Source organism: Pleurodeles waltl, chromosome 4_1 (assembly GCF_031143425.1).
Source record: "Pleurodeles waltl isolate 20211129_DDA chromosome 4_1, aPleWal1.hap1.20221129, whole genome shotgun sequence".
Lineage (NCBI taxonomy): Eukaryota > Metazoa > Chordata > Amphibia > Caudata > Salamandridae > Pleurodeles > Pleurodeles waltl.
Window position 1 is genome coordinate 141,162,192 of NC_090442.1, and position 14,995 is coordinate 141,177,186.

The following is a 14,995-nucleotide window of genomic DNA, read 5'->3' on the forward strand; positions in this document are numbered from 1 at the left end:
TCTGTGTGTGCAGTTTTAAACTGCCAATTCCACCTGGCAAGTGTACCCACTTGCCAGGTCCAAACCTTCCATTTCACTATATGCAAGTCACCCCCCAAAGGTAGGCCCCCTAGGTAGCCCCATGGGCAGGGTGCGGCGTATGTTAAAGGTAAGACATTTACTGATGTGTTTTACATGTCCTGGGAGTGAAATACTGCCAAATTCGGTTTTCACTGGTGCAAGGCCTATCTCTCTCATAGGTTAACATGGGGACTGCCTTTAAATATATTTTAAGTGCAGCTGGAAGCTGAAAGAGATATGGAGTTTGTGGTCCCTGTACTGACAATTTAAAAATACATCTTTTGGTAAAGTTGTTTTTTAGATTGTCAGTTTGAAAATGCCACGTTTAGAAAGTGGGCATTTTCTTGCTTAACCATTCTGTGCCTCTGCCAGCTTGTGTATTCCACGTCTGGGTCAGACTGACAGTTGGGCTGCTGTGAATTCCCTTTAGACAGTGACAGAAAGGGAGCTGGGGTGTAGCCTGCATATCCTGATGAGTTTCCTGGGCTGGAGTGGGGTGGGGGGAGCTGACACTTACACCTGAAAGGGCTGTGCCTATCCTCACACAAAGCAGTCTCTAACCCCCTGGTGAGTGCCTGGGGCCAGACCTGGGCAAAGCAGGATCTTGTAAACAACAGAGACTTTCCTTTGACGTTTGCCTACTTTAAAAGGCAGAAAGGGATATAAGTAGTGGACCCAAAACCCCAGATTTTTAGATTACTTATGGATCAAGAGGAACCTCTGCAAAGGAGAAGAGCTGGAGGAGGAGTATTGCTACTTTGCCTGTGAGTGTGCTTTGCTGGGTTGGCCTGCAGTTGCTGCTGCTGCCTGAGAGAGGACAAAGACTGAACTTTGCTGTGTTTTCCTGCCTGTGAAGTATCTCCACTGGCTTGGACTGAGCTTGCCCCCTGTTCTGAAGTCTCAGGACCATCAAAGACTTCCTTTGCCAGCACCTGGACTCTCTTGCTGAGGCCCCTACCCTGACAAGTGGTGCCCACTCCAGTCCCTGGGCCCTTTAAAGGTGAAGCTGGTGGAACCAAGGCGGAAATCCATGCACAGGAGCAGCGGGAACAATTTGATGCACCACCTGCATTGCGGCTGTGAAATTGAAGCATCACCTGCATCGCAGGTGAGAAATCGATGCATCATCTGCAGCGCAGCTGGGAAAATCGATGCAAAACCCGCTTGCTGCTGCCAAAATCGACGCAACCCCCACCACACAGTGCAATTCTTCACCGCCACGTGACCAGATTTTGCACGCATCGTCGCTGGGCGTCATAATCAACGCGAACCTGTGCGCAGAGCTTTATATTGAAAAAATATGTACAGATACTCACCAAATTAATCCATAGACTGAGGGTGGGGTTTTAGGCGGAGTTAGGAGTGGTGCAAAGAGGAAAGGGCTTATTAACAAAATTAAGACTTTCTCAGTGCACAATTGTGCATGAGGGTACAGAAACATTTCTACTATATGTATTATTATTTTTGCATGTGCAAAAGGATACATTTAGCAAGGTTTTTCAAATGTGTGCAGATTGTTTCTGCACTTATGGCATTTGAACAACATTTGAATTTTCACTTATCCACTATAATGGATGCTGTTTGCAGTATGAGAAAGAAATCTAGATAAGGACATACCGTGATCCCGTTCTTGTTGACAGATTTCACCTCTCCTTATCTACATTGTTACTGTTTATTCAGCTTTGGTGCTTCCTTTAAAGTACCTTTTGTAATTCTCTTGAATTCAATAATACTATTTAGTCACCTAATGTGGTAGTTGTTGGTTTAAAAGTTACGAAATAATGATGCACATTGATCTAAAGTATGGTCATCCAGGAAAGAGAAGTCTACTGCATGGTGATCTGACCAGCTAGGTGATAATGTCTCATTAAACTTTAGGCGATGGTCGTTGGGGAATATTCCATCCAGTGTACACCCTGCAATATGTGTGGGAATGTTAAAACTAATTGCCAAAGCCCAGCACAGTTTATCCATTAAAATACCAGCAAATGATTTAGTCACATGTATTTTATCCAGAAATGCAAAGACTCACAGAGTGTCAAGCTCTGAAGAGGCTCCATAAAACATTAATACTTTGTGTATGAATGCAAGACCCCTCCCCTTCCCCTCCCGGTCTGCCTACCCTGTTGTGCCTGAGAATAGTAAACCCCGGGGGTATAGCATCCACCAGGTTGGGGCCAGATGAATCAGTTGCCCAGGTCTCAGTAACAAACACACAACCCTGGCAGATGCCACAATGAATTCAGTGACCTACAATTTACTTTTAATTAGAGACCTGGCATTTATTATTAACCCCTTGTATTTTTCCTCTGTGAGGGCTGACTCCTTATTGGGGAGGCTGCTCTCTAGAGTACTATGGGATCTTTCAGACATTGTATGCGGCAAATCCAAGGTATTAACCCAGAATCCACACAAAGCGCATTCAAAAGAAGCGCCTCATAAAAATGACTTACCATGCTTTTTTAAGTAACAGAAGTTGCTCTTGAGAGTAAGGAGAGAAGTGGGGCCTTTTCGGGGAGAAAACGGCCAGGGGCTCTGGTAAATGGCACAGTCCGGGTGCGGCTGGCCACAGGCGGGTATCACTTTGGCACGGCTTCATTGCGCCTGCTGCACGTCCGCGCACTCATGTTTAAATAGCCGTGTATGGTAGGGAAGAAACAGAGTCTAGCCGGCTGCCTGCCCAAAAATGGTGTCGGGAATGGCAACCAGGAAGTTGGGCAGAAATCGTCCCTTAACAGGTCGTGGCAGACCAGGCAGTTTAAGGTAAGAAAAGAGGCACAAGAGTTGCACCAGTTAAAAACCACACAATCACAAAATATAATAAGAAGCGCAATATTCGTGTCCCACCTGCACAACCTAACTCCTATGGTGAATTATCAACCAGCTACTCTAGATGAAACTGATTCCATGCAATTTAGTGCTTTTACAGTGTAAAGAATGTTTGATTTAAAATGGTACAAGACTGAAAGTGAAAGATTCTCTTTGGTTATGTGCACTTTTTACCAGCAAAACATGTATCTTCTAGTGTGTGCGTGTAAGGGAAGCACTGTCTCTCTAATGCGGAGATAAGGTCCAGTAGGATGAAGTGTCTGAGCCAGTATCAAAAGGATTAATTCTCTTTCACTAACATTCACTAACAATACAATACCAAGGTCAATATGAGAACGGAGTGATGAAAATCTGTGCATAAAAAGCTCTGAAAGTCCAATAGGAGCTTGGGAGTGGGCTGGCAATGGGATGGCCATGTCCACTGCATGGCAAGCAGGTGTGTACCCTTGTTGTAAGGGCCTGAATGCATGTGAAACAGGTATTGTGGTTTTTACTTTGGACCTGGCATCACAATAATCTAGTGTGTGTTCACAGGCCACGGTCTGTTGCTGGTAACAGCCACTGGCAACAGATAACAGAGGCTCGCACAGATGCTAGTTGGCAAAACAGGTAGGGTTTTTAGACATTCTAAAAAGAGATAGTAGTCAGAAATTTGGTGCAGCTGACAAGGAAGTTTTGGATCATGGGCCTTTAAAGTGCCTTCTCAACAGCGGGCTTTGCTGAAGTAAGGATTCTCCTCAACAGGAAACCAGCAATTATCTCAATGTGAAGAGAAGAACTGCGTCTCTCTTGAAGACAGCCGGTGTGAGTGGACTATGCCCATGATATGACTTTAGCTTTTCCTAAAGAAACAAACGTATGTCACTGAAAGACCAAAAGCTTTTTTCGTGACATGCTCTATTTTTAAATCCTTCAAAAAGGTGAGGCGGCATATATTGCAATAGCGGAATGCATCAAGGAGCAGTCACATTCAAATATTATCCCCTGGAATTTCTAACCTAGCATCTTATCATAAGCACACTCTTGAAAATGTAGGATATGGGACTCAATGTTGCAAACTATTTCAAAACACTTTCTAACCATATCTGCAGTCTCTGTAACAATTAAAAGAAAACGATAACAAGGAAACTTAAATTTGGATTCAAACATCATATTTTTAATGCTCTCTTGCCTTACTGCATCTTCAAATTCCTAGGGATTAACTATTTCTTTCTACCTGACAGGATCCAGATGGAGAAATTCCTCAGTGGGGGTTGCATTCCACAGCCAGTGGCACTTCATGGCTTTTTAATAAGAAGAAAGATCAGTTGCACAACAACTTCTGGCTTTCTATAATAAATAAGCGAACTGTGCTGATTCCACAGTGGCATACATGTATGACTCTGCCCCCCAGTTACGATACAAAGTTGTTTTTATCTACAAGGCTCCCTAAGATTCTTTGTCAAGCTCAGAAGAGAGATGGGTATCAATGACAAACCACCATCTCTCTTCTAAGCCTGCAATGGTGGCTTCTAACCCCCATGGGTCACACATTACCACAAGCAATGCCTACGGATGCATTCAAGAGGACTCTAGGATTAAACTCCACTTGTAATCTCTTTCTAGTGCCACATCTCCTTCTCATCTCTTGAACAAGCGGGTAATGTACAGCCCTCTCATTTCACCAGAAAACTGGTGACGTTCATTGTTCTCAGCACCAGGCTGAAGTCAAGAGTTAACAAGCCCAAGATTTATGCGGAAACTCAACCATTTCTTTAATTTACGATATATATCAAATTCTCTTGATCATCAGTTTGAGGTTTCTGCAAACCTGTCTATCCTATACATACATGACTATTTCACTACACTAGCATTAAGGAACAAATATGTGGATAGTAACAGCTTAACATACATTAACATACATTAAGTTCTGAACTTCAGAAATCAGCAGCAAATAGATCACTCAATCTCTAAAAGCTTAGTGCCCTCGTGCATAGAACTTTTTCCTCTTCCTGACTTAGTGTACCACGCTGTTACTTGCTTCAACCTCAATTTGTATGGTAACTGTGCATGCCACCCTTTTATGTGAAGCACGAGGGGCAGCCAGACCAACTCCATACTGCATTTTCATACTGAAAACCACCACTGTTTTCAACTACGCTATCTATAAATTTTAAAGAGCTAATATATTCTGTTAATAAAAATGTCAGAAAAGGCAGCAGTCCCTGGGGTCAAGCTTACAGAGGGCACGATCAACTTCAATGCTGTTACCTTCGCTCACCAGTGCCTGTCTGGAGTACTCATAACTTAATAATTTCAGAAATAATCGGACAATTAGCGGCAATGAAACATCAAGAATGGAACACAGACTCAGTCAAGTCAGCAATAATGAACTCCAGACCAAGCGCCATCAATGCAAAGACATTCCAACCACACATTCATTAAGTTACTTGCTGACAATACTACTACACACAATAAAAACAGATGATTAGCAAGAACGACTTAACAAAAAATTAATTAGGAGATAATTTAGCTAAAGCAGTGGTAATGACCCACCAGTAAAAGAAACATAAGCTCGCTTTGACAGTCCATTACAACCTTAAATGCAGCCGACTCAGCAACAATAAACAGTGGGAAAGCCATAGAGGACAAGCAGGTGTGAAATAACTATTAATCATTAAAGAGGTTTGGGAGTGGGAATTTCTTTCGCAGGATGGACTCACCGTAGACTCCATACTGATGTCAGTGCAACAGCTCTCACGGGTGCGTAACGCCCCCATTGGTTGGTTTTCCACTGCGCCATCACCCTGCACGCAACATACAGGGGTGCTAGGTGTTGCATGGCTGTTCTGAAGCAGAGGGGAAGGTGATGGACGTTGCTGAGGTTGCAGGACCACAGCAGCTGTCTCCGGAAGCAAGACATGCACCAAGTCTCCAGAGATGATGCCACATGAGCTCAGGGTTTCACTCTTGCCAGTTAATGAATCTTTGCCGTTCAAGGAAATAACAAACTCTGTGTCTGAGCTTGAAAACAAAAACACAGATCAACCATGATTATGTTAGAAGTGGTGGGAGGAGACAGTGCTTAGCCAAACAATGATCAAAATTAGCTACTGATATATTCCACAGTGGTCATACCCGATAAAGCAGTGGTCTTCAACCTTGGCACGTCAACCCCTCCTTGACTAAAAGTAGCCTACTTCCCCATCACGGCCTACAGCTAATATAACTGGCTAATATATGTTAAATATTGCAAATAACTAGACACAATACATGTATTGGGGCATTTTCTACAAAAAATGTAGGCACAAGCTTATATTGTTTAGTTTATTTCTAGTCAAATATTAATTGGAATGTTTGGTTTGAAAGAGAATATCGTATAAGTCAGATTATGTAGATTTTGTTACTTACAATGCATCTAATGTGAAATTTAACACACTGTGAGATAGTGAGCCAAAACAAGAGGCTTTGATTGGGGAAATGCATTTCTTCCTAAACCTCAGAGTCCTAAGAGTAGGACTCCAACCTGGATCCGCCAAGCAGGGATCTCGGCTATAAATGTCTGGCTCTTCCAAAGTTGACATTATCAAAAGACCAGGTTCTATCAGTACAAGATATTACTCTTTAATGAAAGCTGGGTTGCACAATAAATAATTGTCTGTAATAAAAAAAGAGGCTTAACGTTGCTATTCACTGAAGTGATTCAGTCACTATCTTAACTGGAGTCAGAGGTTACTGGTAGCAATTCGGCCTGAGGCAACGACTGAAGTGGGAAAGGTGGGGAGGCTTGGACAGTAGCACTCCTTTTGTTGGGGTGATCACATACCTAATACGGTGAAAACAGAAGGAATAGCAGGGAAAGGCCAGAAGAAGCTCAAACCTAACTTTTTCCACCTCAAGGGAAAGGAACAAGGATTTGAGTACCCGAGGATAGGACATCAACTATTGCTTTGGCCAAGGGAAATGGGAGCATTAGACTATTAAAGAATTGGACACGGTAAAGGTAGCCAAGTCCTTCTAAACCTAAACTATTCCTTTCACAATTAAATCTGTGTATTATAGTCTTAATGGGGGCTACATCCTATAACATGGTGAAATTATAGGGTTGGTGAAAGACTAGATAACCTGTGTGAAAATAATGCAAAGCACTGAATGTGAATAAGTATGCATGTACAGATGTTGCTCATTCCTAGCCAGTAACACGCTCTCCATAAAATATATGTCACAGGCTCAAATTCCAAGGCTCACTCTGCTGATCATTCTACAAGGCTGTTAAAAGGAGTACTGATGAATGTGGGTAAGCACACCTATTAAAAAGCAGCAGGCAACAGTTTGAGTAATTAACACACTTTGTGCCAGATGTACTAACATTAGAAACAGCAAATTTCTAATTGCGGTTAGCTCTGAAACACAATTAGAAAATCGTTATTCCTAATGTATAAAACTGTTTGTTTTAAAATAGTGAATCCTTGTGGGTTACAGAGTGATCTACCTCGTGTGGTAGGTTGCAGACTGCCACCCACAAGGAATCACAGCAGTCACAGGATGGTGGCCTACTGGGGTCAGCCGACCAATATGTCTGTGATTGCTTTGTAATAAAGCAATTAAAAAAAAAAAAAAAACTTTTTACAACAGGTAGTGTGATCCGTGGCAAAATATTTAGCTTAACATCCGCAAAGGGGGAGGGGTCCCAGGAGGACTCTTTCCCATTTGCAAATGGGTTACCACAAAAAGTTTGAAGTCGCTAAAAGATAAATGTTTGGTGACCAGAATTCCATTGCAAAACATGAATGCATTCCGTTCTGATTTGGTATTTAGAAGGGATGCCTCCTTCCGAATAAGGATAGGGTATTGGTATTTGGTAGCAAATGCAAATTGTGATTCAGTAACAAGTTACAGAATCGCAATTTGCTTTTAGTACAATCTGGGAAGATAAAGGTAGTATGAAGGAGATTTAAAAAAAAAGTTCATTTAACAAATCCAATGCATGAGCAGTAAGCTTTAGTTATTTCAAAGTTAAGGGAAAGAAAATAGTAGTTTTATTGATGTATTTTACTATGTGAGTGAAGGGTAGCAGTGTAGCTACAGGGTGCATAAGAGTTGCTTCAGTAGAACTTACCTGTAGCCTAAGGAGGGCAGAAGAGACTCTGATATCTTTTTGCTTAGATCATCCAGGGTGGGTTCTTCTGGCTCCAGTTCCACCCGGTATGTCTGCTTCCGTACCCGAACACGAAGTTTCATTCTCTCAAACAAGGTAAAGCTGGGGGTAAAAATCAGAAGAATGGAGTTGAACCAAGGAAGAATCGACTTCACATTCCATTATAGGCTCCGCCAACTGAGTGCCCTACTCTGTCGTAACTAAATGAAGGCCTTTGGCTACAAAACGTAAATGGCACCAAAGATGAACAGATTGCTACACCACACAAGCGAATGCGCACTAATCAAATGTATGGCCATTTTTTTTTTTTAATGAAGGTATTGCTACAAATAAAGACATGCTTACTTAAAAAGGATTAATAAGAAAAACAAAGCATATCTTATTTTATGCTTTGGCATGCGCTGCCCAAAACTGTCATGCAGCTACAGCCCTTCTTTGTGTTGGATGGTTGGAAGGGAAGCAGGGGCGTTAAGCAGGCTGCACTGATGTAATGTTTCATGTGTTTAAAGCATTGGTGGGGTTGGGGGTGGGTCGATGTAACTTTGCCTACTTACATTAAACTGTGTTGGTACAAAGTGATGATTGTAAAAATTTAGTGGGGCCTCCAGGGACCCTCAATGCCTGCTGAATAGTGGGAGTCGAGATGGTTCTTAGCCATTTACCCAGGTGGTTGGCATGTAACTGGTGAATCATTTTTTAAGTGTGCAGACAGACGACCCCACAAGACAATTGTTAATTGAACACAGACTGGAAGGGGTGAGTCCTAAGTGCTAGCTGAAAGTCTAGGCTGGAAAATGAACACTGTAAAAAACCCACAAAAGAAATAGGAAATATAAAGGCATCCAAAAGTAGCCTTAATCCTGCTCTCTGGAAAGATGAAGAATTCTTATTACTCTGCACAATTGAGCAAGAATAAATCCATGAATAACTTTGCCTTCAAACCCAACTTCCATAAAAGATCTCACCAAGCAGCACATGCTACGTCGGGGCAGGTCATGAACATACTCATAGTGAGAGACACATAAGCGGCTAATCATTAGTACAAGAGCTTCAATTAGCACTGCTTTCTATTTCACTCACCTACCATTATCCTCCCCTTTCCAGAAAAAAGTGTAGGCAGAAGAGTATTCTTGTTTGCCAACCCAGTTGCTGATATTTCCAAACATCATGGCATGTCATTAGTGATAACATCAGAAACAGAGATGCGTATGCAAAAGGGGAGTGTGTAATGCTCCTTTACTTCTGATTTAAATCTATTTTGGAATTTGCTTAACACATTTCTCAAGTGTCCCTTACAACGTCCTTGTTCGATCCAATTCACTCCTTTCCTCTTGTTCTTCTCCCTTTTTCTGATGTCACTCTCATAATAGCAACCTAATTTGCTTTACCCCTTCATATGCAACATTTCCTCTTTCTCTACTACTTTGTGGATGTTTCCCAGTCACTGCATTAATTTGCTTGTTATGCCTTTCCATATATATCACTCATATATTCAAGGGTCCTCTTGACTGTTGCTCCTAAGATTCCCACTTTATATACTCGGTAAAGGAGACAATTATTTAGCTCACATTTGAACTCTTTAAATCCATAGGGTGCGGAATAAAATATTGTCCAGAAAGAAACGTGTTCACTGCCGACAACGAGTCTATCTCATTTGTTCAGTTAAAATGTCAGATAAAGGATTAGTTAGGAAAACTGGCATTCAGGCAACATATGGAGTGCTAAGTCTTTAAGTAATTTAACCCAATTAACCTAGTGTTGCACCTACAGGGTTAGAGTGAACTTTTATTGGATCTTTTTTTTTTTATTGGGTCTGTCCAATTGTTTTGTAAACTTCCTGATAGGATTCCATACAGAGCATTTTTGGTTTTACAATTAGAGAAGGTGGAATGCATTGTTTTTTGTTGTTGCATGAAAAACCAAATGTTTCAATGAATTGACAAGGAGGACAGTTTACACATTTATGGTGTTGTATTGGCTCAAAGTGGACACACTATGCCTATTCCGGATCAGGATTTTCTAAAAAGGTTAGTAGTGTAGTGGTGCAGAGAATGACTTATTGTTATCTTCTCTTTTTTCAATCAGCAACTCTCTCTGTGAAAACCAGGCCCCAGAATGTTCCTGCAAATAGGATTTGTTTTTAACAGTTCTGCCTAACCCTTGGGAATTGTCCAGATGGGAGACCGTCACATGGGCTTCTGGGATGAGAGCTATTGTATCTAGGAGTCTGTTCATGTCTGCCGGTTTTGTGTTTAAAGAGCTAATCAAGGTGTCTGAATGCCTTAACACAGATGTCCAGAAGTGGATCTTGTGAGCATTGTGTGCCAATGCAAACTGAATATACAGTGATCTTCCACTGAACCATATGAAGAAGTGAAAACATCATTTATGCATTTCTGTCACATTGAGATGCTATCCGAATAAGGTTTATCCAAGTAATGAATGGCTACCATTGGGCAAATGAGAAGCCAATTGGCGTACCTTTAATTTGTAGAAAACAATCCCACATATATATATATATATATCCTACTGTAGTGTGGTTAGTTTTACATATCCTTTGCGCATTAGCTTCAGGCTTTAGGCCTTTGTGCACTTTGCCCTGAATGTAGTTCATTAATTTGCTGACAGCTTAGAGCCTCTGTGTACTTTGCTCTAAATGCTTTTTATTAGGCTTCGTACTGTTATTTTTCAAATAGCCAGTTCTACGGTGTTGTTTTTTATTCATATCACACTGTTTTGCCTACTTCAGCACTGGAGTTCTCCATAACATATTCACTCTGTGCTTCAGTCAAGGATACAGTCTGGTACATTGCCGATAGACGTGGTAGGAGTTTAGATTTGGCATTCCTGCGTAGGGACATTTTGTGATCACGATGACATGTTAGTTATAAAATCCCTTCCTTGTCCCGATACATGCAAGAGGGAGATTCCGACCAGAGACCCACAGCTAGACGCTGACTGCCTCGTTGCAGATGCTGAACCAGATCACAGGCCTTTGCTCAGGTATGAGGGCGTATGTCTCCCCGGTGATTCGGAAAGGCAAGCTAGAAGCTTAACATGCTGTGCTCTAAATAGAACAAGCAGAGGGAGAGTAGAAACTGTTAGGAAATATGATAGCTTTATTCTTATGTTTTACTCTCCTGGTGACTATATCAATCCTACTATGTTGTATTGTTCTGGTTATTGCGGCTCACGCCTTATTATCTAAAATACAGTCGTTTTATTAAAACATTATATAAAACTTATACTGTCTTTGTCATTTGTATATGAGATCATATTGTAAATGAGAGAGTTGGTTCGGATCTGAGTGACCACGACTTCCCTGAGAAGTTCCAAAGATGTCATGCGCTCGGCTGCCTAATCATTTCTTCCCTGTGGGAGAAATGAGGCACTGCTAGTTAGCCGGAGCAAAAACCGGATTTAGGGTGACAGAGTTCCTTACACGTGGGTCAGACTCAGTCCCCCACACCGTTATCGATCCTGCTGCCTAGAAATCCAGTAGTCTCATTTAGGATAATGAGAGACCACGCAACACTACTGGTGGTCGTTAGTTATAGTCAGGACCTTGTTTCCATAGAAAAAGCATTTCTGACATATCTATGTCTTTACCGTTTGACGGATCTTCACACAATTTTCAGAAAAAAGTGAGCCGGTGATTCTTGTTGCGCACTGAAAGTTTCGGGGTGATCCGTCAAGCGGAGGCCAGAGAAAAAGGGGGGGGGGCAAAAAAGTTGTGTTTCCTTAGGACCTTTAGACACGACTACAGCCCGAACCCCTGGATGAAATGACACCAAATTTGTCAGAAAGCTAGCTTTCAGTACGCAGATTACGCTTTCACTTATTTGGTGTACATCCATTCAGTGGTTTTTGAGAAATAAAAGGGAAAATAAATTTGTGTATCTAGGGCCGCGGATGCTCCCTGATGACCTCGCGGAGAATAAGAGCTTGTGCACAGGGCTGCAGAGCTCTGATTGGCTGCCAACAATTCAAACCAGGAAGTATTGGCATCCATCTTGGGACTCGGCCTCAGCCAAATCTCACGAACAAAGTAAAAAAATAAGAAAAGGGACTAGGGTAGAGTCACCCTGACCCCTTAGCTCTTGGCCCCCACATAGTAAAAAAGATTTTTTTTTTAAAATGTTGCTGTAAATTTGTGGAGTCACCACTAATTTGCTGTAAAAAAAAACCAAAGCAAAACAAAAAAAAACAGGCGCGCTCTCCCATGCTTGTTTTTTTAAAGCCCTCGGGTAGGCCAGGTCCCAGGGGCATATAAAAAAATAAAAAATAAAACATGAGGAGGGGGGCATATGGGGCCCCACTTCAGGGCTTATTACTGCCCTGAGGACCCCTCCCTGGGGCAAACATGTAATTGTATGTGGGGGTTGGGGGCACGGCCCCCCGCAGCCGGGGCCGCCACCTCCCCTGGGCTAACATGTAATTTATGTGGGGGCTGCATGCCCTCCCCCTCCTGCCCCCGCAGCCCCAGGGACCACAACCTCCAAAGGACAAACAATAAAAAAAGAAGAGAAGAGGGTCATTCCCGGATCCTTGCAGCCCCGGGGACCACCACCTCCCCCGAGCTATTTATGTTTGAGGGGGCCATGCTGCTCCCCTCGTGGAGCCACTGATGGCCCTGGGGACTGCCACCCCCGGGCCGGCTTCTGCTATGTACCGGGTTGCCCACCCCTGGACACAGCTTTTTGCTGTGGCTTGGCTGCGGCCTTCAGGCTCCCTCCACGGTTCCTAACATTGTGACTGGGTGACCTGGGAGGCATCCAGGTCACATGGCCAGGCCCAAAAGGATGGGGTCCCTGGGGCCAAGATTGGCCCGAGGGGTGGGCGCACCCCCTCCCTAAAAAAAGTAATTAGGCTGTGTCTTGGGGGAAGGGGTCCCCGGGGCCAAGATCAGCCTGGGGAGGGGGCCACATGGCCCCCCTCCCCAAAAAAAAAAAACAAGCAAAAAGAAATTAGGCCGTGCACTAGGGGTGGGGTCCCCAGGGCCAAAAATCGGCCTGGGCAGTGGGGGCCGTGCGAACCCCACCCCCCCAAAAAAAAAACGTATTTAGGGCAGGCCTGGGGAGGGGAGGTCCTTGCGGGTTTGGATTGCTGTAGGGGTTGGCATCTGCAGCCAACCACCGCCGCGCATGGCCAAAGACGTGGTTGGTTGGATTAACGCATAATAATGAAAATTAGTTTAGATTGCTTGGATTAACGTATATGCACTGCTAATTACCCCAGATATTACAGCAGTCATGACAACTTCTATAACATCCTTAAAAGTATAAATGAAATATTAGCAGTCACATTTTTTAAGAAAATGCTGTGCATGGCGAGGGCGCGAGTTATAGTTAGGGCACATGTTATAGTTACTTGAAAGAACTATTTTTTTCAGTGAATTTCAATTACAAAACCAAAGGTGACAGGGAGGTTATAGGTAGGTTCTGAATTTACTGGCACAAAACCAAGGAAATTCAGCAGTTGTAGTTAGAGTTATTTCAAGTAACTATAACTCGTGCCCTAAGGTAACAATAACTCACGCCCACGCCCGTGCATGGAGGGGGTTGGCTGCAGAACCAACCCCCTATAATCACCTAACCCTGCGCCGAGCATATGTGAGAGGTTGCACGAGTCTCTGAGTGCATCTATGAGTGAATACAATAGTGTCTGAATGAGTCTGTGATTGTATTTTTTAAATGTTTTTACAATATTTGCGAATTCGTTGCGACGTTACTCGTCGCCCGTCCAGGATGCAGGAAAAAGACGCACTCCAGGATAGCGTTCTCAGTCACTGTGATTTGATTTGTATACATTTTTGATGTTCTGAGGGTGGGCTAATGTAATTTTAGGTCACTTGACCTCAATTCTGTCCTAACTTGACTCCTTGAAGTGATGCTGATCAGCCAGAAAGAATATTATATTTCTTTGTCAAATGGTGTTATGACAGTAATTATTAATTTAACGCAGCCCTAATTTTTAAAATGAATATGTCCTGCATTTGTATTTCCATCAGCTGCTGGAAATGTGACCCAAGAGTAAAACAGTTCTGTTCTATAGGCTGCATGGGCAGACACCACAAATGTGACTGGACCCCCCTGGTTTGTAAGACCATGCGCAAGCAAATGCGCTGTGAGCGGTTGTCTCATATTAAGAGCTATTTGTATTACCTGGGGATTAGCCATTAGAAAAACAGCGATGGTTCAGAGAAGGCACACCAAAAACGGGGTCTTTCCTTTTAAGGTTCAAGCTTGAACAACTATCCGCTATATCTAGGATCACCTAAATCGCGGTGGTGGAAGTCCTCAGTGCCACGGACGTCTCCGTTAAAGGAACTGAGGTATCATTATAATATATGAGACCAAGAGAGACTGGTGGACCCGAAAATTAGAGCCAGACCAATCGTTGGCGGCGCCATGTCGCGCAGGCTCTCATTATCCTAATGAGACTACAGGATTTTTGGGTGGCAGGATCGTTCACAGGGTGGGGGACTAAGTCTAACCCACGGCGAAGGACCCTCGTCACCCCCAATCCAGTTTTGCTCCGGCTAACTAGCAGTGCCTCATCTCTACCGAAGGGAAGAGACAATTGGTCAGCCGAGCACATGACATCTTAGTGCTTCCCAGGGAAGTCGTGGTCACTCAGATCCCAACCAGTTCTCTCATACCCAGTGTGGTCTCATATACAAATGACAAAGGCAGTTTGAGTTTTAAAGATTGATTTAATAAAACAACTGCATTTTAGTTAACAAAGCGTGAGCCGCAATAACCAGAACCATACAACACAGTAGGATTGAAATAGTAACGAGGAGAGTGAAACATAAGAATAACGCTATCACAGTGCTACTAGATTACGTTCTCTCTTCTAAGTTCTATTTTGAGCACAGCATGTAAAGCTCTAAGCTTGCCTTTCAGGTTCCCCGGGAGGACATCAACCCTCATACCTGAGCAAAGGCCTGTGATCTGGATCAGCATC

At 43.1% G+C, this 14,995-nt stretch overlaps 1 protein-coding gene across 2 annotated transcripts in view; it reads right to left on the reverse strand.

The window, feature by feature from the left end:
- FBXO7 (F-box protein 7) overlaps window positions 1-14,995 on the reverse strand; it is a 102,543-nt gene that overhangs the window by 61,383 nt on the left and 26,165 nt on the right. For both annotated transcript variants that reach the window (XM_069227922.1, XM_069227923.1), the window contains exons 2-3: window positions 7,988-8,128; window positions 5,592-5,892 (exon numbers count right to left, since the gene is read on the reverse strand). In XM_069227922.1, coding sequence (XP_069084023.1) covers window positions 5,592-5,892; window positions 7,988-8,109 — 423 coding nt within the window. In that variant the 5' untranslated portion in view covers window positions 8,110-8,128. The remainder of the gene's footprint in view (window positions 1-5,591; window positions 5,893-7,987; window positions 8,129-14,995) is intronic.